This window comes from Alligator mississippiensis, chromosome 9, assembly GCF_030867095.1.
Source record: "Alligator mississippiensis isolate rAllMis1 chromosome 9, rAllMis1, whole genome shotgun sequence".
Classification (NCBI taxonomy): domain Eukaryota; kingdom Metazoa; phylum Chordata; order Crocodylia; family Alligatoridae; genus Alligator; species Alligator mississippiensis.
Window position 1 is genome coordinate 52,528,036 of NC_081832.1, and position 25,368 is coordinate 52,553,403.

The following is a 25,368-nucleotide window of genomic DNA, read 5'->3' on the forward strand; positions in this document are numbered from 1 at the left end:
GGATTCAATCCTTGCTAGTCTGAACTTGGAGAAATGACTGTAGAAATTGAGCTGGGGAGGAAGAAAAGCTTATGGAGAAACTCCTCACTGCCAGTTTGACTGTTCAAGCCATGTGCTAGGGCCAAGACCTGGAACTCAGAGATGCTGTGAAATACACCTACATTTGCCAGGGTCTACAGCACAGAAAAATAAAATCCAAATCAAACAACCCCCCCCCATAAACTATATCAAAATGCAGACTGTGTCAGGTTCTCTCGATAGACCTGAACAGATTCTAATCAGTTTCATAAAATGCCTTCCAGCGTAATCGAAGTAAGCAGACTGATAGAATTGCATCATACTCGTAATCACAAATGAAGGGTAATGTGCACATTTTATGATGACAGTCACCTCTAGGGAGAGTCTGTTTGCAAAAAAAAAAAAAAAAATGTTCCCATCTGTGACCCAAAGCAACAGAGAAGGGCTCCAAAGGGAAAGACTTTCATAAAGAATTCCCAGAGAAAAAATAATGCAAAAACATTTGACTTGGAGGCAGAGTTGTAGCACACTTTCTCTCAGAAGCTTTGTTAATTTCATGCAGTATCACTCGGAAAAATCTCTTTCTTCTTTCCAGCCTGGTGCATCAGGTGCGTTCTCAAAATCTGGACTGTTTGGGCATGTCCACATAAGTGTACATGTGTGCTTTGTGGCACCTCAAAGGCTTTTGAGGCTCTGCAAAATGCACCCCATGCATGTGATATGGTTCTCCACATTGCATTTTTGTAGTGCGAAGCCAAATTTAGATACCAGGAAATCCTGGTATCAAAAAAAGTACACCAAAAAAAAAAAGTGTGGTACATGTGGCAGCAGCAAGGGCTGCCTGAAACCAGAGCTTGGCCAGCCAGAAACATGCTCCAGCTGCTGGCCAGGCTCTGTGTGCCTGGATTACTGCTGCTGCTACAGTCCTGGGAGGTCCCCAGGACCCCAGGTAAGGCTGCTGGAGCCAACCCAGATGCTGACCCCAGCCTCCCTACCCAACCTGGGGCAATTTGTCCCATGCCAGAGCACATGTGCAGGGGAATTCCCTAGGGACAAATAGCAGTGGCACAAAGATGTGCTGCTGCTAGTTGTTCCTGTGGAAATGCATGTGTGTGTTCATCTGGACATGCTCTTTGAGTTCTATTTCATTCTTCTGAGAGAGGTATAAATTTGGCAGCATCTCTACCCCTGTCCCATAGATGAAGAAAGGGAAGACAGACTCCAAAAACTGTAGACATCAGAAGATTCAGGTGGACGTCAAAAAAACTAACTGGAGTGCAATCTGCTGTGTATGGGGGCTTTCATTTGCACACTCATTTTTGCCCCTTACCTGATTCCATTTCTTTCTTTGTACTGAAGTCACATTCACTTTACAGTATTTTAATGCACAGTTCCTCTAAAGAAAAAAATGCAAAAAATGTTGAACAAAAGCTATTACAATGAAGGATAAATCTTGCAAAATGCTGAGTGTACTTAGCCAGGTGCAGAGCACCCACAGCTCATAGTGACATCAGTGGGAGTTGAGGGTGGTAGCTGGGAGCAAGGGGCTCTCCGTCTTTAAAGAATTGAGCTCCAAATTTGGAAAGATTTCCCTCTTTTTCAGTTCCACTGTCTTAAGTGTTTGATGTATCCGGCCGCATCCATATGTGTGGATATCCAGGGGTCAAAAATCCCATGCAAAAAAGAAAAAATGAAAAAAGCAAACAGCGCACGCAGGGGCAGTATGTGCCACCCAAAAGCAGATCCTGGCCAGCCAAAGCCATGCTTCAGCTGCCAAACAGGCTCTGAGCGGCAGGATTGCCACTGCTGCAGCCCCAGAAGGCCCCCAGTACCCCAGGTAAGGCTGCAGGGGCCAGCCCAGTGCTATTCCCCTATTCCACCCAGGATAACATGCCATGCACCAGAGAGTGCATGGCACAGGCGTTTCCTGAGGACAACTAGAGGCAGCACAAGGTGTGCTGCTGCTAATTGTCCCTGGGGAACCAAATGTCCACGCTTGTGTAGATGCAGCCTCTGATTCCAACTAAATCTGAACATGGCAGAAAACTAATGGTGAATTCACCTTACAAGTTGAAAACAAATTAGAGCTCACACTGTATAGGTACATACATATATTAACATGTTGTACATGTGTGAGTATATATATATATTCTTTGTAATGTGGATGCCAAAAGGTGGCAGTCAGACAAACATAAGTCCTTTCCAGATTCAGTTGGCTCATTATCAAGGTTCCTAGGAACCATGAATTCTTCATATATGACATATATGAGATACTTCTATTCCCCCTAAATATCTCCTCACTGGGATATTTTCCAGTTTATGAATGCAAATAAATGGAAGAAACTGCAAATATGAATGAACAAGACACCCTTGCACTCAGGCAAGTTTACAATTATCTTATTAATTTATGGGAAGAAGCCAATCCAGCTTGAAAGTGACATCTAGTGCTTTTACTTATGGACAGCTATGGTTTATGATTTGGCATGAGTATTGTATTATAATTGTCAGTAGAGATAAACTAAGGTCTAAGATCCTTAAGTCTAGGGTTCATTTGAACAGAACCCCCAAAGTTTGTTCTCTAAATTTCACTAAAATTAATATCACAAAAAACCATCACACAAACACACAAATACACTCTCATGCATGTGTATATGACACTATATGACACTCCTCAGAGAGTTATGATACTCCTAAGAAAGCTTTTTTAGCCTCTGTAACAACTCTTTTTTTTTTTTTTCCGGGCGTTGAAGTAAATGTAAATGTAAGGATCTTACATTTACACACAGTATATGTTTAATTAACAGCCAGGGCTTTTGACAGATCTGTTCTTTAAATAATGGGATTCACTTCACATAATATAAAGGTGAATACAGCATTTGAAGTTTATGCAGAAAACCATAGCTTAACCTACATCTCATCTGTCGCTTCAGTCAAATAATACCGAAGAGTGAACAAATGCTAATATTTTTCCGGAGCACTAATGATACTATACAAGTATACTATTCTCTCATCATTGCTTTCTGTCATTTTCTTTTTATTTTCCCAAGTTCTGTTCTGTTTCACATGATGGAAAGAGACAAAATATCACCAGCACTCTAAGATTCATCAGCATGAGTCTCAACATACTAATTTTCAAGTGGAGCAACTTTAAACACATTGCAGGCTTTTAGTTTCCAGAGAAAATAATACTTCTATTGTTTTCAAAGAAAACTGTAAGTACTCAAAATTACCACACTTTTAGCATACTGACATGTTGATGGCCAGATGTTCTTCTAAACTTAAAGTCAGATTGGCAGAAGTCAGAGTAGTTTAGAGGCTTACTTAAAACATTGTATTTTATATTTGGCAGGCTTACTGTAGTGAAAATGACAAGGTGACTTTGTTTTTTTTTCTTTCCTTTTTTTTCTATTTTACTTTGGCATAGATCTAAAGAGCTACAGAGTAATTTAACAAGACAAATGCCTTCATCCCACCCTCTACTTTGAAGTGAACAGCTCTGACGACAACAATGACATATGTAACATGTTTTCTTTTTGACACGGTCTCAATGACTTTGTTTATAAGTGGATTTTGCTATCTAGTCCCATATTTTCAGGATACCTAATCTGAATATGGAGGATCCAGCATCCTGTAAAATTAACACTCATGATAATTGGTCTCAAATATCTTTGGAGTTTTGTAAAATATCAACATTTATCATAACAGAGCCTACTAGCACAATTTTATTTGGATGTGATATGCTGATTTTTATCAAAATGTGTTGTGACAGCACAAAGTTGCAATACTAACACAGCATCACAACATTTTATTTGGACACTATGCACTGATGTTTATCAAAACATGTTGAAATGTCACTAAGTTGCAATACTAATTTGATGACATATAATTAGTTCTCTTGGAGAACCTCAGAAGGGTAGTGATTCTGGATTTAATTAAGTAGATGTATTTGCTCTCTTGCTGCATGTATTAAACTACCAATAATGTGCACTGTATTCACAGTTGTTGAGAACTGAATGTGAAAGTGTAAGTTAAATAAGAAACAAAACAAGTACAGCAAGAGGAACTTTTTGATACAATCAGTTTTATGAAAAATCTATCTGACCTAAAATATTTTTTTTCCCCACCTTTCTGTTTGCCTCCCTTTTACTTCCACAAAGATAAAATGCTATTTTAAGGCTGAAACTATTCCAAGAACATAGGGCCAAATTTTCAAGCATATAATACACTGTTCTTTTTGCAAAACGTATTCATGCAGACAACAATTTGTATCTATAATCACACGCATGAATAAGTAAGGGAGGGTGTTTTGTGCATACATAGGGACATGGCTATACCAGGTGAGGGTAGTTTCTTATGGATTGTACTGTGCCTCTGACAACAGCCAAGACAAGAAATTTCAGATGGCATGAGAAATCCCACAGTGGATAATTACAGAATAGCCTAGCCGTAAAGGAAGTTTCTTCCTACCCTGTCAAAGCCTACCTAAGGAGGCTTAGGCTTTGAATCGTATCCTTTCTAACATAACTGTGGATGTTCTCATCATCTAAATGTCTAATTATTTTGTAAACCTACTAAGCTCTTGATTTGGCCTTGGTGGTATGTAGTGGCCATTAGTTCCAAAGGTTTATTACACATTGTATAAAATGTATTTATTTTTCACAGCTTTAAATGTGTTGCTTTTTCAGTTCATTCAATTTATTTTTATTCCTGTATTCTGAAATAATAAAAAGAGAAGTGCATAAATTACTTTCTCCATGCTATTCATTATTTTGTATATATGCCTCATCTCATCAGTCTCCCTTCATATGGAAGTCTCTTTCTGCCACTCACATTATTACTTTACAACACTGAGTTTTGCAAAGCCCTGATCATGGAACCCATAGCACAATATCAGGAGAACTGGATAAATTCTTACAGGATCTACCACAAGAAACACAAGAGTGGATTACTGCTTTAACCTCCCAGAAGTGGAAGCTAGGCAACTTTTACTTATGACCTAAAGTCCACACATCTGATAACCCAGGACACCCCATTGTCTCTGGCATTGGCACCATCAGGGAAGGTGTTCCTGGCTACGTTGACTCTATCTTAGTTCCCCCACATGCCACTGCAGCTGCCAGCTATTTGAAAGACACCACACATTTCTAAAAGAAACTGTGCTCCATTGACAAGCTTCCAGAAAACACTATACTAGCTACCATGGATATCATGTCTCTGTACATATCTTCCACGAAGATTAATAACAAGCCACAAAGAACATTATTCCCAATGAGAAAATTGCTTCAGTTTCCATGACATTGTCCTGCTTTGTCCTCACAGACAACTATTTCAGGTTTGGGGGCTTTTTATATCTACAAGCAAATGGCACTGCCATGGGCACAGATATAGCCCCCCAGTATGCCAACATATTTATGATAGACCTTGAAGTCTGTTTCCTCCACAGCTGCCCTCTCAACCTCCAGATCTGCCTAAGGCACATAAATATCTTAATTGTATGGACACCTGAGAAGGAACCTCTAGAGAAATTTCACTGGGACTTTAACTCCTATCCCTTCATCGAACTAACTATGGAATATGCCACCCAGCAAATTCATTTTCTAGACACTCCAGTGGAAGTTTGCAATGGTCACATCACCACATTATATCAGAAGCCTACTGACCACCACAGCTAACTTCACAGCACCAGCTGTCATCCTGAGCACACTACTAGATCCATCGTATACAGCTAAGCTCTCCATTACAGCTGTATCTGCTCTGACCCCACTGACTAGGATACACACTTTAAGGATCTGGAGCAGGGATTTTTATGATTACAATACAATCCCCAAACTGTAACCACTCAACAAAGCCAGATTCAGACCTTGCTCCAAAATGCTACAATACTAACCTTGGGACCCTCTGATTGTCACCTACAGCCCCAGGCCTGAACAACTTAGACACATAATTTAAATGATCACCAACCCCTCCAGGAAAAGGATGTCTGCCTCAAATTAGTCATGCCTTAAAGGAATCCCCCAAACCTCAAACAGCACCTTTCAAGCAACAGATTACCTAACTCCCATTCTCACTGAGGTTCTAGACATTGCAATGCACCCAGATGCCTTCTGTCCCCCCAACATCAGTATAGACTACATCATCACTGGACTGAATAATATATTCTAATACAATAAAAGCCTCAGTCTGTCTGTAATGCTTTATTCACACTCTGATTGGTTGTCTCAGCAGCCAAGCACAATGCTGACTGAAACAACAAATCAGAGTGTTCTGCACAGACAGACACATGACGGAGTGCCATCATTATAGTGGGGACTGAGAGGCCGGAGTGGAGAGGCGAGACCAGCAGCACTAGCCTTACCCTACCCCCAGCCCTGCTCCTTGGAGACAGAGGGGGATGGTGGGGATGGACTGGGACGGTGTAGTGCTGCCATGATGGCTGGGATGGAGCAGGGGGGCGAGACTAGCGGCGCTGGCCTTGCCCCCACTCTCTCAGCCCTGCTCCTTGGAGGTGGCAGCATGGGGTGCTGGTGGTGCAGCACTGGCCTTACCCCCCCCCCCCCCCCACACTGGCATTGCTGCTGCCACTGGACCCCAACAAAAGCCGGCAGGAGGGGGAGGCAGTGGGGAGGGGTGGGAAGCAAAGTGAGAAGGTGGGGTGGAACAATGGCTCCACTGGTGCCAGGCCCTGTAAACAGCTAGGAGGGACAGAGAGGAGCCAGTGGGGAGGAGGTTGTATGCAGCCACATGCACAACAGCAGCAGCGTGGGGTGCTGGGTGGTGGCTGCAGCTGCCACAAGCAAGCTTCCCCACTTCCCCCATGCCTGGGAGGCAGTGGCACTGTGGGGTGGTGCAGCAGGGGGCAGGGCGCCGCATGGGGCTGGAGGCAGGAGGGTGGCAGTGCAGGGCAGTGGATAGCAGTGCTCTGTCCCCGCCCACCCCCCCATCATTCTTGATGGGCAGTTGGCTAGTTCTTATATAATAAAGGGCTTAGATTGTCTGTCTGTCTGTCTGTAATGCTCTTGGAGCACTCTGATTGGTCAGTGAAACAACCAATCAGAGTGCGGAGTGCCACCATGATGATAAAGGGGACGAAGAGGCCAGCGCTGCTAGCCTCACCCCCCTGCTCTGTCCTTGCTATCGTGGCGGTGCTCTGCTGCCTCTGAAGAGTAAGGCCAGGGGTGGGGGACGAGGTCAGCGGTGCTGGATGTGGTGCAGAGTGCAGGTGGAGGGGGATGGAGGAAATAGTGGGGCAAGCTTCCCCTCCCCCAACCTGCTCCTGGGAGGTGGTGACGGCACAGGGTGGTGGGTGGCAGTGCTCCATCCCCGCCCCCCACTGCCTCATTCTTGACAGGCAATTGGCTAGTATGGATTATAATATCTGAGGTTCATTCACAACTCTACCAACAGCACATCACTGCTCATAGTGCCCTTCTGCAGTCTACATTGGATAGATAGGGCGATCCCTACATGAAAGAATAAATGAACACCAATCTGACACCAATCTATCTGTGGAAGAACACTTGAACCTCCTTGGACACTCTATCACTGACCTGAAGGTGATCTAATCTGAAAACTGATCTGAACAGGAAACTGTGGAACAAGAAAGATTGTGTTAAGTACAGTTTAAGCAGGGACTGTGAATTATTATCCCATTACCTGGATTAGTTTTTGTGACTTCTTTGTTCCTCTCCCCATCCCTTCTGCGTTTTTTATTCAAATTTATCTCTCCTTCTGTATACACTGCTTTGCACATGTCCTTTCACAGCATCTGAAGACATGAGCTTCAGCCCACAAAAACTTGTGATATGTATATAGGGCAGGAGTAGGCAAAATGCACCCTGGGGGCCGGATGTGGCATTCTATCTGGCCCACAGGGCCCCTAAAATTTTAGAAAATTAATATTTATCTACCCCTGGCTGCCTGTCCTCGATGGCTCGCCAAAACTCAGTAAGTGGCCCTCCGCACGAAATAATTGCCCGCCCCAATATAGGGTGTAAATCTACTGTGCCTTCTGCTTCACTTCAGATGAACTATGTCTCTCCACTCACTTTATTTACCTGTGTAGTTCATCATTTAATGCTAGAGATCGGAGAATTTTACAGAGAGACTTCCAAAAATGCCTACAGTCATCTTCTTAAGAGGACACAGTTAGGTTAGAACTCATGAGGCACAGGAATAGTTTAAATTATTTCTTCCAATGTTCTTTACTCTGCATCTGTCAATACTACATTTTATTTGCCACTATTATACTCATTCACCTACATTTGATAAGTCCCTTAGGAGTTCTTCATAGTTTTATCTGGTCTTGACATACCAATACATTAGAGCTCTTGTTCCTAAACCACCCAGTTCCAGGGACCAGTTCTTTAGACTAGTTTAGCACCTATTTTTTATGGTGGCTACATCCAGACAATGCAACCTATGCGATGTGATCACAAAGCTGGGGAGAAGTGGTTGGTCAGAACTGGCAGGAGAAAAAGGGCAGCAGATTCTCAGGGTTGACCCCTTACCTCAGGGATTGAATAGGTAGTAGCCAGGGGAGGGAGCCCTCATTTAAGGTAAGAGGTGGCCCAGTGGGGCTCAGGTAAGACACTGGCCTTTGCACTCAATAGGAGAATTTACATAAATTCTAGCCCTTAGTTTAAGAGTAACAGTACTCAGACACAGATTAACAGCTCCCATGTTCCATTCCCTGGGATTAGTGTAGGACTGGGGTTGCTGGTTTCCAGGAGGCATTTTGCTAGTTGCCTGTTTTGGAGACCCAATGCCAAAATGGCTGCAACTGGAAGGGTGATTTTTTTCTGCAGGAATTTTTTTTCCGTAACAAATCAGGATTCCAGGGAGGCAGGTCTGTAGGTTGAGGTCAATATCACAATTTATTAGGTGAAAAGTAGCCAAATCAGAACTCAATTCCCCAGTGGGTCCAGTTCCCTCATGAACTAGAGCTAGAAGTAGATTTAGGGCAATCTCTTAAAGAAGGGGAAGCAAAATATGGCCCACGGGCTGGATCTGTTCCATCAGCCTGTTCTAGCTGGCCCACAGGACCCCTGATTATATTTATATTTATCTGCTCCTGGATGCCTATCAAAGATGACAGGAGCCAGGGGAAGTAGGACTCAGGGGAAGCTGGCAGCAGGACCCAGCAACAAGGCCAGTCTGGCCCTGGCCCACCTCCAAGCCCCCTCCTACCTCCACCCACCCCTCAACTGGAAGCCTCTGCCTGCCACAGCTTTCATTGCTTCCTTGCATGCCCCTGGTCGCTCCAGTACCATGTGGCCCCCAGCTGTATCACTGGATCATGGGAGCATGGGGCTCATGCCAGTACCCCAGGGCCAGGAGCCAGAGAGAGTGTGTGTGTGTGTGTGTGTGTGTGTGTGTGTGTGTGTTCATAGGGTGAGTCCCACACACACACCCCACCATACACATGCACCCACACCCCTCCTTGTACTGTCATACATGCAGACTCCCAGACTACCTCATACACCACAACCACCCTCACCCTCACACAAATGTCCCCCACAAACCCCATATCCCCCCACACCCCACGTATCCACACCCACATGCTCCCTCACCTCACACCCACACCCCCACACCTATCCATCCCCACAAACTTGCCACAGATGCACCCACAGACCCCCCACAAACCTATACCCACCTCCCACCCCCTCCACAATATACAAGAGGAAGAATTCATTTGAAGCTATTGTGCAATCACCTTTACGTACACTACACAAACACATGTAAATCAGGACAAAAAGATTTTTTGAAATCATATTAATGAATGTTGTAGATATTTGCTTTTTAGGATACAATCTGGTATTTTTCTGGTTCCAAGATGGGAAAACCACTTGTTGAAAGGAGTACTATTGGAATGCAAGGGGAAGTACTTCTGGTGGCAAATGGAGTGGGACTTCCAGTCACAAGTTAGTATCCAGGGGGCAGGGCACCTGTCAAGGTGTGGGGCTGTTTTTCTATTTGCGTGTCCAGGGCAAAAACACTTCCTTATTTAATGCAAAGGTGTAATAGTAAGGGTTTTGCTTAAAGTTCATAGCAAGAGTTTTGTATGCGGACTTTATAGTAGGTTGGTATTATAGCACGTAGCTTTTTGCTTTGTGAGAGTGACCGAACCATGAACCTAGATAATAGAATGTTCTAATAAAGTGGAATGTGGTAAACACCAGGTGTGTTGAATCATGACTCATCCCCAAATTCTTAGCTTGAGATAACCAAATCCCTAGTTCAAGATAACGTTATTTACTCCAGACTATATAAGCTGTACTTTCTTAAGTTACAGGAGCTCCTCACACTCTGGCGAGAATCCTGACTTGTGCAGAGCCCGACGCAGGCTATCGCATCCCCGGGATCGAGACACTCCGGAGCCAGAAGAACTATGCAAGGTACCGGCTGCTGCCTAGAGCCAATGTAAAGTGATCATCCTCTCTGCTCTGTCTTATTGCCTGCCTCTGCGAGTATCCTTAAATAAAGCTTTGCAAAAGTGAGAACAATCGTGAGTATGTCCTTTGTTCAAGTGCAGAAAATCTTCTGAACCCAGTAGTTCATTCTAAGACAAAAGGGTAGGTCTGAATATACCCAATTGCTTCCTCAGAAGACTGATATAAAAAAATATGGCTTCTCTGCTATGGCCTTATAATCCTTAAGAATTCTCTTTACTCTGTGATACCCTACTGGATCTACCAGATTCCTCATTCTGCATAATTTATTGTAATCTTTTTAAAAATACTTAGCACTTTGCTCTTCAATGTATTGCTCCTTCACTCAGCATACTGCAAAACTGTTTCTTTATTGTTTCCCCAGTCCTTAATCTTAGTGCCATTATTTCCTTTTAAACCTGCTTCTTCCTCCTGCTTGTTGGGCAGCTCCATTGTGTATATTATTCTCTGGTTAGGATAGTGCTGAAAGAGACCACCAGTTCTGTCCTGTCATTTACATCATTTATCTGAAGTTGCAGGTTGTTCTTCAATTCTCAAGGGTCAGTGGATTGTTTTAGTTAAAGTAATAAATAATAAGAAATGACAGATTATAAAGTAGTAATCCATCCAGGAAAGCTTTGCTTTAGTAACCTAAATACCAAAGATAAATGTATTTCATAATCCATCATTTCCAAGTTACATACATGATTAAAATATTGAATTTGCAATATATGGTATCCCAGTTGTATTATCGCTCACACAAAGAGCTACTGTATCTTAACTGTCAAGTTCAATAAATAACATTCTTTCTAATCCCTTTCTTTATATAACACACTAAGCCTGTTGCTGTTTTCAAAAACAGAAACATAACTATCCTCCTATACTTACTCTCACAGACTGTGGAGCCAGGGTCTGACAGAGCTGAAGCATAAACAGGGCAGAAGTAACTTGCCAAGTCTTCATCCTTTTACACATTAGCCTTAAAGAGAAGTCAGCACTTTGAAGTAACCACTTTAGAAGGCCTCTCACCAACCCCTTACAGGATCAAAAATCATTCTGTGGACAAAAGAGATATACTCCTCTCTGGAATTCTAACCTTTAACAAGTTAGTATGACACATAATCCCTTTTTGTCTAGATTCATTTGTATAGGTTGGCACACACAGTATTAACTGATAAATTCATTTCACTAGTAGTCGTGTTGAGATGAAACGAGAGCCATGTGTGCATGACACTTTAAAGCAGGCTAAATGCTTTTGCACCGTGTTAATGGTTCCGGTGTTTGCATGCCAGAGCGGCACATTGTGCATTACTTCTAGCCGCTGTAGGAAATTCAGCGGCGTAATGCATCTTAAATGACTTGGAGTGCAACAAACTAAAACTCCTTCAAGGAGTTTTAGTTTGCTGCCCCTACAGCTGTGGAGCAAAGCACTGGGCTCTATGCAGCTCTGTGGCTCTGCAGGAAGCCCTGCAAACAGCCTGGCAGCAGCCTGGGAAAGCAGGTCCATCCAAGAAAAGCAGTGAGCCTGATCTTTTTCTTTTTTCTCCCCTGGAGCTTCCCTGCCTGCCTGAGCTGTGCGGTGGCCCGGTGCTTCCCTCTGCAGCTGTGGTACCCCCTGGGCCCACCTGAGCCAGCTGCTTGTGGGCAGCTGCCACCGGGGGAGGAGGGGGAAGAGGGGTCTGTAGCTGCCACAGATGAAAGCACCAACTGCCCCCCACAGCCCAGGTACTGCTCTGCCCACTGGCAGCTCGCCCTCCAGTCCTCACCGCAGAGGCAGGTAAGTCAGTGGGGTGTATGCACGATATGGGGGTTTAATCAGCCATAAATTGAAGTGGTGTTTTTTAAAACCCACCACTTCAATTTAGGGTCTCATTTACTTATGTCAGTTCTCAAGGTGAGAGGCAATGTGGATTTCTTTGTCAGCAATGCATCCCTGGATGCTAACGCATTTCTATAAATGGAGATTTTTGCTTCCAATTCCAAGAAAATTCCGCTGATCACTCCTCAATGCACCATGCTGCAATACACCAGACTGGACAAGATGGCAGGTATCTTCAGTACATTTTCCCAAGGATAGAGACTCCCAGTTCCTTTTGAAAGGGCTTTATTCTTCTATTCCCAAGCCTCTGAAAATTACTCACTTTGTAGCCTATAGCAGAAACGTGTCAAGAATGCCAAGAAGCTAGAAGTTTGGGCATACTGCCATTAATATGGAACTGGATATGTATTGTATCTTAATGTATAAGGCACCAGGCTAATATCTGTAGGTACTTCTTTAATACATACAAGCTACATCACCACTAGACTATATTGGGGAGAAATACAATCAGAAGTAAAGATAACTAGAAGAATACAAAACCTACAAGGAGTATATTCAAACATCAGGTCAGGATTACTCTCAGAGGTGTAATATTATTGGTCAGTAATATAATGATTAACAATTACACAAAAGTAAAATAAAAATAAGTATTTTTGTATGCTGATTATGCCTGAGAAACATCTGTGTAGAGCATGGAACAAGATGCCAAGAAAAGAAACTGGACATCTACTACTTTGCCATGCTCAGTGACTGTCTTCCCACAAGTGGGAACATGCAGTTTGTGGTGCCTCATGTGGCACTCATGGTTCTGTTTGCAAAATTAGATACCAGGAAATCCCAGTATCTAAAAACCCCATAGCAGAAAAAAGCAGGGTGGTGCACATGGCTGCAGCATGCACTGCCTAAAACAAGAGCCTGGCCAGCCTGAGCCATGCTCTGGCTGCCAGTCGGGCTCCATGTATCTGGATCGCCACCACTGCAGCCTCAGGAGGCCCCCAGGACCCCAGGTAAGGCTGTTGAGGCCAGCACAGGTGCTAGCCCCAGCCTTCCCTACCCCACCCAGAACAGTTTGCTGTGCATCAGGGCACACGTCCAGGGGCATGACCAGGAATAACTAGCAGCAGCACAAATATGTGCCACAGCTATTTGTCCCTGGGGAAACACACATTCCTGTTTATGGGGACATGCCCTTTGTGGCTTATTTCAATTAATGGCAACCTGGACATTTCAAACAACAGCAACCTTATATTCTACTAGCTTGTAAGCAGAATGTGTGCTTTGCTTTTAGTATGATGGGTTATTGGCACTGTTTGAATTCGGGTTCCAAGAACCCCTGTGCTGTACAGAATATGTCACAAAAGTAGCTCATCTTCTATTTGATAAGGGTGAGGGATACCTGTTAGTTACAGTAACACTATACAACAAAGGCTGTGAATCAGTATGGCATTATAGCAATCAAAATCAAAGAAAATGTGTTACTCTAGCTTTAAAGTTTGACAGCTGAATCAAGCCCTAAAATGTTGAATGAATGTGCTTATGAATTTTGGAAAAGAAATATAACCTCCCCCCCTTCAGCAAGCAGAATTGTGAAAGGAATTATAACAACCTTGCACCTGCTGAGTTTTGATTTGCTGAGATGACCCAGATAAATGCAACATGATTTGATAGGAGGAAACAGAGCTTCTTACCAGCTTGTGTGGGATACAATGAAACATAGGCTTACCTATGAAATAGGCTAGGAGGATGGCAAGCAGAACTGCAGCAGCAATAGCTGATAAAGCAGCACATTTCCAGCTACAATACTTGGAAGGCTTTTTCAGCTTGAACGCATTTCTGGAGAAAGTATTTCTAGGCAACAGTCTAGGTGGTGGTGTATAAACTGTTCCTGAGGTCAAAGGATATCCCGGGGAAGAGCTACTGAACAGAGGGGTAGTTCCAGAAGATGTCTTAAACAAGAAATGCCTGAAAAACAAGAAAATGGGACACATTTTAAAAGGTGCAGTACTACGGTTAGAGAAAAATATCTCCTCTGTGGGCCTTTATTCAGGCTGTCCCCTTTGCCTGGAATCTGCTTCTTCACCTGGTTCACAGTGACCTGTCCCTCTTCCACATGTTCCTCCTTACAAAATTACCTCCAGAAAGGGTACCCTATCCATCTAAAGCAGCTTTAACAGACTTGACAACAGAAGAAAATAACAACAAGATAATCAAAAGGAAACAAAAAAAAACCCCTAGAGCTAGCAAGGTGGGGTCTAAACTACTCCAATTAATTAATCTAGCTTTTGTTCTCACCTTCCATTCATATAGCCAAAGCAGACAGTTAGCTATATGATATTTAAGGGCAAGGATCAAGGCTTTGGTGTCACTCTGAGTTACACCACTATAGGCTGATATAACTGGACTGACTACAGTTGTGTTACACTGGGATGACAAAGACATGTAAAATGCCTCATACACTTTTGCTTTGCATAAAGTTAACGTTACATAGTAATATCAGCTATACTTCTGCATAACAGAAAAAATAAAGGCAACTCTCAAATAGTCAGTGACTACTACAGGGAAAAAAGAAATAAAAACCTCAATGTAGCAGTTTTTAAATTATTTTTCACCGCTCTATTTTTAATTTAAACATAAAAGAATCCAAAGATAATGAGAGAGAGAAGCCAATCTGCCAGCCCTGAACACTGGATCCATCCAGTTACTTATATAACAGGGACACCATAGGCAATAGCAGTACAATCCTATCATACTGTACTCTACCAACATGCCTCAAACCTACTCATGAGGGGTCAACTCTTAGGTTTGAAATTTGGTTCAGTTACTATGGGCACATCTACATGTGCATTTAAGTGCAGCTAAATTTAATGTGCATTAATGCACATTAATTGATTTTTGGCAGGTGTCTATATGTGCAGAGACTTGGCACTAAAGTTAGTGCCAAGTCCCTGCAGCCCTGCCATGTGTCCCTAGTGGCTGGGCATACCCAGCACTAAAGTTAGTGCTGGTTCTCACGTACGCATGTGCTGATGCGTTTGATCTAATCGCGCCTAAATTTGATACCTGCATTTTCAGGTATCAAATTTAGGTATGATTACCCTAATTTTGCCATTTCTAATGCACATTAAGGGCATGCACATGTAGACACACACCTGCAATGTGCATTAAATTAGGCTAATGTGCATTAACATGTCTTGTGTAGACAAGTCCCTTTCAGTACTTTGCTTCTTGGCTCAGTGTCCCAAGAAGGATGCTAATTAATTCCATATCGGGGGGTGGGATTTCTGACTGGTACAGCCTAAACAAAATCACCAGTTCATTTCACAGCTATGACATGGTAACATGTTTTCATTTAAAATCAGTTTTTATTTGTACATTCCTTGCCAGTGGCAACCAATCCCCATAAATGCAAGAGGAAGAGAATTTTTTTTTTTTTTTTTTTAAAGAAATGAGGACCACCTGAAAATCCAGGTTCCTTACAGATTTCTTACTGCCACAGAAAGTCTGTTTGATCAGCTCAACCACCATCATTTTAAAATACAAGATAAATAAAGCAGAGATCCCCTTTTGCAAGGATGATCTTTTAATTCATTGGTGCTTAGCTTCAACTTGACATGGTGTTAGCAAAGACTCCAACCTGACCAATTATGTGTCTTTTGATATTGTAACGACATCTTCAAGCAATGGCATGTTATCTAGCTCTGAGATACAAAGGTAATATAATTATAAATTCTTGCTTGCTTGAATTTGACTAGGGTATGCAACTAATTCCAAAATGTACAATGCCTGTATGTTTATTAGTTTAACTAAACCGTCATCTTTCCTTGTAAACATCCTTTTGTCACTTACGGGCTTAAATGACTTCCCCTGAGAGATCTTAGCCGAACAAATATTCTGAAGTCAACAAGTGCACTAGTCTCAATAACAGTCCTGGCAATGGCTGTCAGCAGAATAAAGCCTGAAAAGCATTTCAAGTCCATATGACAGACACGTCTTTCAGAGTTAGAACTAAACACTAAAAAAGGAAAAAAAAATGGTACCACTTTGGGAAGGTCCTAGGTACCTTTTTAGCCAGTGAGATTTAAAGATATTCAGCAATTTGCAAAATTGGACTCATGGTATTTATAAAAATTAGGTCTTATTTCAGTTGTAGCAGTGTTAACTGAATACCAATGTTCTGAAAAAAGAAACAAGCAGTTGCTATCAAACTGCTTATCCTAAGCTTTAAAATTGGATTTTAGTCACTGTTTATTATATCAATGCTTTGGAAGTTTGGAACTGAAGTGTGCTTCCTAAGTATCTTTTCCCCCATCATCATGCATACACAGGCTCATTTGTCATTATACAGTTTCTAAGTGCTAGGCTGCTGGAATTGATTTTTATTTTTTAAAGAGCACTGAAGCATTTGTTTTGAAATAAAACCCAATGCATAATGAATTGCATGGACGGTGGAAACAGTTTGAACAAAATAAAAGAAAGGCTGTACTGAGGATCTGCCAATTTTGACAGTCTCAATTTATGACTATACGTTGGAATTTGAAGATGGTCTGTCAATGTGACTTGTTTATGCGTATTTTAATTCTGATAAGCATTATACAAATTATTCTCACCCATTTTTACTGCTTAAATGACCATCTGTACTTTCTCCCAAGAGCCAGATACAACTATTATGAAAGTACACAACAGCTCAAGTCACTTCTGTGTCAATTGCACATACTTGCACAGGTATGAATATTCTCTTACATAACTAAAATAATAACAATCCTTCAAAAAACTCCACAGAAAAAAATAATCATAGTCAGCAGCTGGTTTGAAATCTAAGTATCTCAAACATTTCCGTTTTTTCTTAAAGTGTTCCTATTACATGCTGTTTTCAAAACAATGAATAAAGAAACAGTAATATTCTAATCTAATCAATTATTTAATGGAGAGCATTCTGCAATTAATCTTCCTGCCCAATAATGTTGCTGTTCTTTCCTGTTTGTACGTAATATAGCAGTGGTGAGATTCAGTGTTAGTATCATTACTAATCCACACTTTTATAGATGAACTATGAGAATGTGCTTATGGAAGAAACCATGTTTAAAAGGTTTCAGCCTCTGATTGATCTACCCTTGCAAATTAAAAACAAATCTTTAAGGCTCTATTCCAGTTACAAGAGCATAAAGAATAACACAAAATGGTTTCAGATGCTTTTTTTGCTACCAGAATAAAAACAGCTTTCACTGATTATAATATACATTTGGGAAATAGGGCTGGTTGGGTTAACCTATGGCTCCTGAGATTTCTACTTCTCTTGTCTGACTGACACGTCGATCATCTGTAAGCACTATCATTAACCTCAGCCCAAACTCCCCCAAATCCTCATTATACCAGCAGCCATTTCCAGTTTTGAGCCTGAGGGGCTTTAATAAACAGTCTTCTGTTAGCTTCCTTTTTATCTCTAAGAGCAAATCTCAGTTGAGTCAAGCAGAAAAGTACAGTTCTTGTGCTGCCTTGATCTAAAATGTCAAGGTTTTTAACCCAGGATCTCTGCGCTGTTCAGCTAACAAGGCCAACTACAGTAGCAATGAAAGTCTGAATATAAATCATTGTAAATTGAACTTGGATATAGTGAAACAATGGTCATGCTGAAGATGGATGAACAAACATCCTGAACTATTTCAATGGAAAGTGCCAATCAAATTCTGTTTCATGGGAGGAATAAAAAAAAAGATTTTACTCCTAGAGGGTTCCATTGTAATGAAGTTACATATGGAAACATCTCAGATCAGCAATAGACTAAAATTGGACAGACTACAATCCTTTTTCTCAACAATAGTCTCATGTTGATCAACCTGAGAAGAGCTTGTAGTATGATCACAAGTAATGTACAATGAAAAGAAATTAACTTCTTTCACTGACCATTCAATTAATGTTAAGTAGAGCCCATACATTTACTGTAAAATTGGAATTAAATAAACCAATAATCACATTCCTTAAGCTTTAGCTCTTCATCTGCCTAGTGGTAAAGAGAAAAAAAACACATTTCCATCCTCTAATTAATATTAATACTTCATTTCTGTAAATCACATTAAAACAAGGTAAACTGGGCTATATGCCATAGTAGACCATTTAATTTACCTTCCACAGCTAGAGAATGGGAATAACTTTATGTCTGAATAGCAACTGAAATAAGTTTGGCAGCCTCAGCCTACTTCCCGCTCTTTTCTGTCACAAACCTGTTGTGTGACTTGGTGCAGTTGGCTTTTCTGCTCAGGAACAGACTAAGAGTGCAGCAGCAACAATATTGCATTTTGGGAATTTAGTGTGTAGGAGAGCTTTAGGAAAATATCTGCCCATTGCTTACATATATCAAGTCAATGCTGTCACACTTAAACAATGGTATCTGCTCCTCAACTTCACGAGCATGGAAATGAATCAATTCCGTTTTTCCAAATAATGCCTGGAGATGGTACTTAGTACAGCAGGCTGTGACACCCATTAGGAAAGAGACACATCTTATTAGAAAATGTCACTGAGGCCATGACATGCTATGTAAGTACATCTTGCAAAGGGGACACATCCATGTGTTCATGGAAGAAGAATAGATAGATAGTGATGCATTTTGTACTCCTCAAGACTCTAGCATTCTATACTTCAGTACTTATTCTTTCTGGAGGGCAAAAGATACTGTGGTCTTTGATCTTCAGTGGAAACAGGACTGACATCAGACAGCATGAACTACATTCCCTTTTGAGCAATTCTGGCCAGAAAGACAGCTGATTTCCAGGCAGTGGTTAAGGAAAAAGACACACAAACAATAAACCATAACGGGTGCACGCACATGTGAGATTAACACAAAGCAATACACTCCAGTGCATATTGTGTCACAGTTTATTGCTCCTGGGTGTCATGTCTTCACATATGCCTAGGACTGCAGCACATTGAGCTGGATCAGAGCAGCCCCAGCTGGCAGGGGACAAGTGGGGGTCAGTCTGCTAGCCTGTGGTTGCTCTGACTCAGCTCAGTGTGCTGCAGAGGGGCTGGCTAGGGCACAAGGGTGCTCCAGTGTGCGGCTAATCTGCAGGCAGCCTTGAAATGAAGCACCCTTGTGCCCCAGCCTGCCCTGTAAGTGTCTACACGTGTATTGCAGTGCATTAAAGAACACCACTGCAGGATAGTATTTGTATTTACAAGTACTAACCTGCAGTGGAGTTAAATTAGTTTCCTGAGGGCTAATAGGGCTGCATGGGTAGATGTTGAGACTTTACTGTGGAACGAATTTGGCAGCTCCTTAATAAACCCAATGGGAAGAAGGGACCTGGGTGTCTTGCCAAAACCCCCTGTCCTCTTCCCCTGTTCACACCACCCCAGCTTCTGCAAAGGAGAAAAGAGAAATGATAGGGGTCTGTAATACTTTAAGCATCTTACCCATATATTTTGCATCTATAATAATGAATGTATGCAAAGGATTGTTTTGTTTTGTTTTACTCACTCAAAAGATTGAGGTTGGTAGGGCTGGTGCTGATTTGTCACACATCAAGAGAATTTTTACTTCCTGGTAAGTGTTTGTCTTGCTGAAATTTGCAACAACAGTAATGAAACATGCACTATCTGAATAATTAGCAAGTCAGTTTATTGGCTGCAGTGCTTCAAAAATGAAGTCCCATTTGTGATATTTAAGCTGTATTAAATCATATCACACTGTGATGTTATGCAATGCAATTCTTCACAGCATAAACAGTGAAAAACTAGAATACAGTGTGGAATGTGACATGCTGATTCTCATTAAAAAACCTTCCATGGCTCCCTAAAATCCTTTTCTGGAGGAATAGCCATGATTTATTCTATCTCAACACAAGCTGCTGAGTGGATGACAAACTAGGACGTCAGGTTTTCATAAAAAAGCAGAACATTTAAGAACATTTTTTGTGGGGAGAGGGTTGTTTTAGTTTTTTGTTTGTCTTCCATATAGGGAATGGCCATCTAAACATTTTTGATTGGTTACCAGGTTATTTGTTGCTCTCTTTTACCCCCTATAACTAGAAGGCATGCTCATGTTGTCAGGTTCCAGGAAAGAACTGGCAAGACAACAGCCAGCGTCACAGACAAGAGTTATGTTTTTTGTGTCGTCAACCCCCTAAAAGCTCTATGTGACACATGTGCATGGCTGCAGAGTGCTTTTCAAGTGGCTGATTGTGTGACAAATTAACCCTCATCAAAGAGGGATCAGATGAAGGTGCTCCACTTTACAGCGCCTTAAGGAACTTGTGTTCCCAAGGGATATATTTGTCATGTGATTGGGGCTGGGCTGATGCAGCCCAGCCCTGCCCCTGGGGCTGTCAGCAGGAAGGGAGAGGGAAAAGGGAAAGAAAAAGAGGGAGTGAGTTGCTGGCTAGGATTTGCCTGGCTTGAGCTGGAGCAGGGGATTCGAGACCCCCCACCTCAGGGCCCCTCCCAACCCCTCTCCCTCCAGCTCAGGCCAGGCAAACCCCAGTTGGCAGCTTGTTCCCCCTCCCTTCTCCTTTCTTGTTGACAGCCTTGGACCTGGGAGGGCGGGGGGCAGGGCTAGGGAAGGGGGTGGCTCCTCGGCTGCAAGCAGGCTCCTTGGGCTCCTGCAGGCATGCATGATTCCCTCACCCCCAATCCAACAAGCAAACATCTGTTGGGAGGGTGGCAGGAACACTAACTCAAGGCGCTTTATGTAAACTACCATGAGTTAGAGCATGGTAGTTGGAATCACAGTGTTCTCTTTATTTTTGTGACATAAAGTTGGGACTACTAGCAAAGATTTGGAATCTTTGGAAAATACACAATTAATTTGATTTGATTTACATCATTAATAAGTATAGAGATGGTTTCTTCATGTAACCTACTTTGTGTTAACATTTATTTAAAGAGATTTTTACAAAACAGCACCTTGTTGCCTATTTATTAATTTCTCCATTTTTATTTATCACCATTGCTTATCTGCTAAGGCAAGAGTTGCTATGAAAAATGCATATAAACACCTAGTTTTTAAAATAGAAATATTACTTAGAGAAGAAGGACACTGAATCTTGGCCCCAGTGTTTTTCAGGCTTTTACTTGCTATGTGTGACAAACATCACAGGCTTAGTAATTGCAGAAAGTGGGAGGGGCACATCTATAATTACACTGAAAATACACCCTGATTTAAGAAGAGATTTTAAAGCCCTGCAGAGCAGCTACCAGGTTTATCATGAAAATCTGTGTATGTGTAGGTAGTGACAGACACACCAGACTTTACTTTGCATAGTTGATACTCATACTAGAAACATCATGTGTCTGCAGGCAACAATGCATCAATGTTTTAGAAGTAGAGATTCTGTAATGAATAAAGATATAAGAAGTCTGCTTAAATATTGTGAAGGAGCGCAAAAACAAACAAAAGTACTGCTCAAATATGAAATTAGTTCTATTGGAAAGACACAGTATCTTTGAGAGAACAATCTATACACTCGTACCTTATTTAGGATAACCTCATAAGTAACAAGACTAGCATAAATGTGGAATAGTTCCATTGACTTAGTGGTCTAACTGGTGACTTATTTTGGAGAAACTTTAAGGACAATCAGGCTCAGATAATGGACCTGAACAGGATCTCTTTTACATTTAAGTGTAAATTCAAACTAATTCTATTGAAAGCAATAGGATTACATCTGAGGATAGTCAGGATAGTCAGGGTCTAATTACCAAGAAACACATTTTGTTTTCATTTATACCAGGCTTGTCCAACATGTGGCCCGCCAAGCCATTTTCTAAGGCCTGAGGTGCTGCGCCAGGAAATGAAAGTAAACACTGTTTACTTTTGTTCCCACCCCTTGTCCCTCCCTCAGCCCCTCAGCAGATTCCTAATGGCTGCTGAAGGGCTGGGGAAGGGACAAGGTTTCCACACGCGCCGCGTCAGCTTGACTTTGCTGATGCAGTGCGTGTGGGAAGAGGAGTAGCCATGTGCCGCTTGGGATGGGATGAGCCCAGCCAGAGCAGCAGGGGCTCAGCTGCACTTTCCCCCTACCTGCACTGGTCAGTCCCCAGTGGCACATGGCTCTGCCACCGCTTCTGCTGGCTGGTGCTGACCCAGGCGGGTCTGTCCCATCTGGAGCAGCATGCAGCTGAAGCCAGATTCCCACGTGCTGCTGGGGATGGGAGGAGCCCGGCCAGGTCTGCACCGGCCAGCAGAAGCAGCGGTGGAGCCATGTGCCACTTGCGACTGACCAGCGCAGGTAGGGGGAAAATGCAGCTCAGCCCCTGCCGCTCCAGCTGGGGTTGTCCCATCCCAAGTGGCACACAGCTCCACTGCCACTTCTGCTGGCCGGTGCAGACCCGGCCGGGCTCCTCCCATCCTCAGCAGCTCATGGGAAGCTGGCCTCAGCTGCATGCTGCTCTGGATAGGATGGACCCAGATGGGGCAGCACCAGCCAGGAAGAGTGGCATGCAGCTGAAGCTGGCTTCCCACATGCTGCTGGGGATGGGAGGAGCCCAGCCGGGTCTGCACCAGCCAGCAGATTGGTATAATGTGACAAGCCTGTGGCTGGGGAGGGGTCAGGCTCCCTAGATCTGAGACCTGATGTAGGCTATGGCACAGAGACTCACTCTGGAACAACGTGCTAATAAACTTATGTCTGTACCTGCCACGAACCCAAGTAGCAGGTGGTTCATACTTAGTAAGCTCATGTGAGTAAAGACTGCTTATTGCTTTCTGTGTGGCCTTCAAAATGTTTTTATCCTACTAAAATATGCCATACTTTGTGAGAGTCATTGCCTCTGTATGAGAAAGCAGGATCATTTCCATTGAACTAAATTCATTTTGACTTATTTGGTTGGCACCTTGGGCTGAGATTTTCAAAGCTGAGTCAAAAAGCCAACTTCCATTACAATGGATGGAATTTAGAGGGCTTCAAATCTTTTATGACAACTTTATAACATGCCTATCTACCCCCTCAACCATAGTTTGGAAGCTCAGCCAAAGAACATAAGAGCATAAAAAGTGCCATGCTTGGTTAGCCCAATGGTCCATCTAGCTCAGTATCCTGTCCCGAACAGTGGCAGAGGTGGATGCTATAGAGGGAGAGTTTTGAACTGGTTAGATCCATTTCATTGTTACTTCCTGCAACTTCATTAGTGTCAAAGGTCATGTGACATCATTTCCTGATGTGATACCGCTTCCTGTGAGGTCTTTGAATATGGCTCGCTGGCCCACTGGGTGATAAAAAGTTCATGATCCAGCCCCACATTCAAAGAGGTTGGACACCCCTGATTTATACTGTTGTATATCCAAAATAACTCAATTGATATCATCTGTGTTATTCCAGATTTATGTGGGTATAACAGAGAATAGAATTTGGCTCCCCAGACTGTAACTACTGTATCATCAAGTTAAAATCTGATCATGATCACCATGCAAACATACATACGATAACTTAAAACAGCCAAATCTTCTGAAAACACCTCCCCAGGTACAATGTAGAATATCAGTCATAGAATCACACATAATTAAGGTTGGAAGAAATCTCATGAGGTCAAGTCCAACCCCCTGCTCAAAGTGGGACCATCCCCACTATATCATCCCAGCCAAGGCTTTGTCTAGCTTAAAAACCAAGCATGGAGATTCCACAACCCCTCTTGGTAATCTGTTCCAGTGCTTTACTACTCTCCTAGTGAGAAAATTTTTCCTAATATCTAATCTAAACTTCCCTTGCTGTAATTTGAGACCATTCCTTCTTGTTCTGTCATCTGTCACCACTGAGAACAGTCTAGCTCCATCCTCTCTCTAACCGCCATTCAGGTAGTATAAGGATGCTATTAAATCCCATCTTAGTGGGTGCATCTGCACATACATTTACTCAGGCTCAAATTTACTCTGGTGTAAAATACTCTGGATTAAGGGTTGCAGGTTTCTACACAGATTCATAGATTGTAAGGCTGGAAGGGACCTTGGAAGATCATCAGGTTCAGCCCCCTGCACCAAGCAGAAAAGATAAATGGGGGTCAGGTGACCCCAGCAAGGTGACTGTCTAGTCTCCTCTTGAAGATTTCCAGGGTAGGTGATTGCACCACCTCTGGAGGGAGCTTATTCCACAGTCTGGACAACCTAACCATGAAGAAGTTTTTCCTAACGTTGAGCCTGAATCAATCTTCCAGGAGTTTGTGTCCATTACTCCTGGTTTTCCCTGCGGGTGTCCTGGTGAACACTTGCTCACAGGGCCTTTGATGTACTCCCCTAGTATAGGGGTAAACTGCTACTAGGTCCCCTCTCAGCCTTCTTTTTTCAGGTAGAAGAGTCCCAGATCCCTCAGCCTTTCCTCATATGGCTTGCCTTTTAAGACTCTGATCATACGGCTCTTCTTTGGACTCTCTCAAGCTTGTCCATGTCCATGTCACCAAGGCCTTGATGTACATGCCTAGTGTAGTGGTATTAGGGAGCAGATGTGGGGATTAGGGAGCCATGTGGGGATTAGGGAGCATCCCCCATGTGGGGATTAGGGATCAGATTTGCACCCAGTTCCATGCAGCCCTACAACTGGTCCCTGCTACCACTGCGGGGAGCTCCAGGTTTCCCCTGGGTGCTAGCTTAGGGGCTGGCAGAGAGCACCAGTCCAGGAGACAACTGTTTCCAGGCCCTGGGGGGCTCTGTACTGCTGGGACAGGGACAATGTCCCCCTGCCCTGGCAGCATGAGGCTCCTGGCCCTGGCTCCTTGATCAGTTGAAGCAGCTGAGAGCTGTCTCAGTCAGGGGCACATCCCAACCAGCTCTAGGCTGGGGGGGGGGGGGGGAAACTGTGCCCCTGCAGGGAGCTCCCAGACCCTGCTCCATGATTTCATTTGCGATTGCAGAGGGGGGTTGGGGAGATAAGGGTCTCCAAGCCCCTTGCTCCCCAATCGCAATGGCAGAGCCAGGGCTGAGATATAAGGATCTCCCAGTCTCACTCCCTGATAGTGATCTGATATAGTCCCTGCCCGGGCTCCTGTGACAGAGCCCGCCCTGGCAGGAGGCAATTCCTGAGGGCAGGGAACTATCTTCTGCCTCCTGGTAGATGGCTGACCAGGAGCAGATTTTGCTCCCAGTCAGGTGTCTACACGAGTGCTATGGCACTGTTACTAATC

General features: G+C 43.1%; 1 protein-coding gene across 11 annotated transcripts in view; it reads right to left on the reverse strand.

Moving 5' to 3' along the window:
• The window catches only part of TENM2 (teneurin transmembrane protein 2), a 2,247,577-nt gene that overhangs the window by 238,361 nt on the left and 1,983,848 nt on the right, over positions 1–25,368 (reverse strand). For all 11 annotated transcript variants that reach the window (XM_059733461.1, XM_059733468.1, XM_059733466.1 and 8 more), the window contains one exon: positions 13,988–14,226. In XM_059733461.1, coding sequence (XP_059589444.1) covers positions 13,988–14,226 — 239 coding nt within the window. The remainder of the gene's footprint in view (positions 1–13,987; positions 14,227–25,368) is intronic.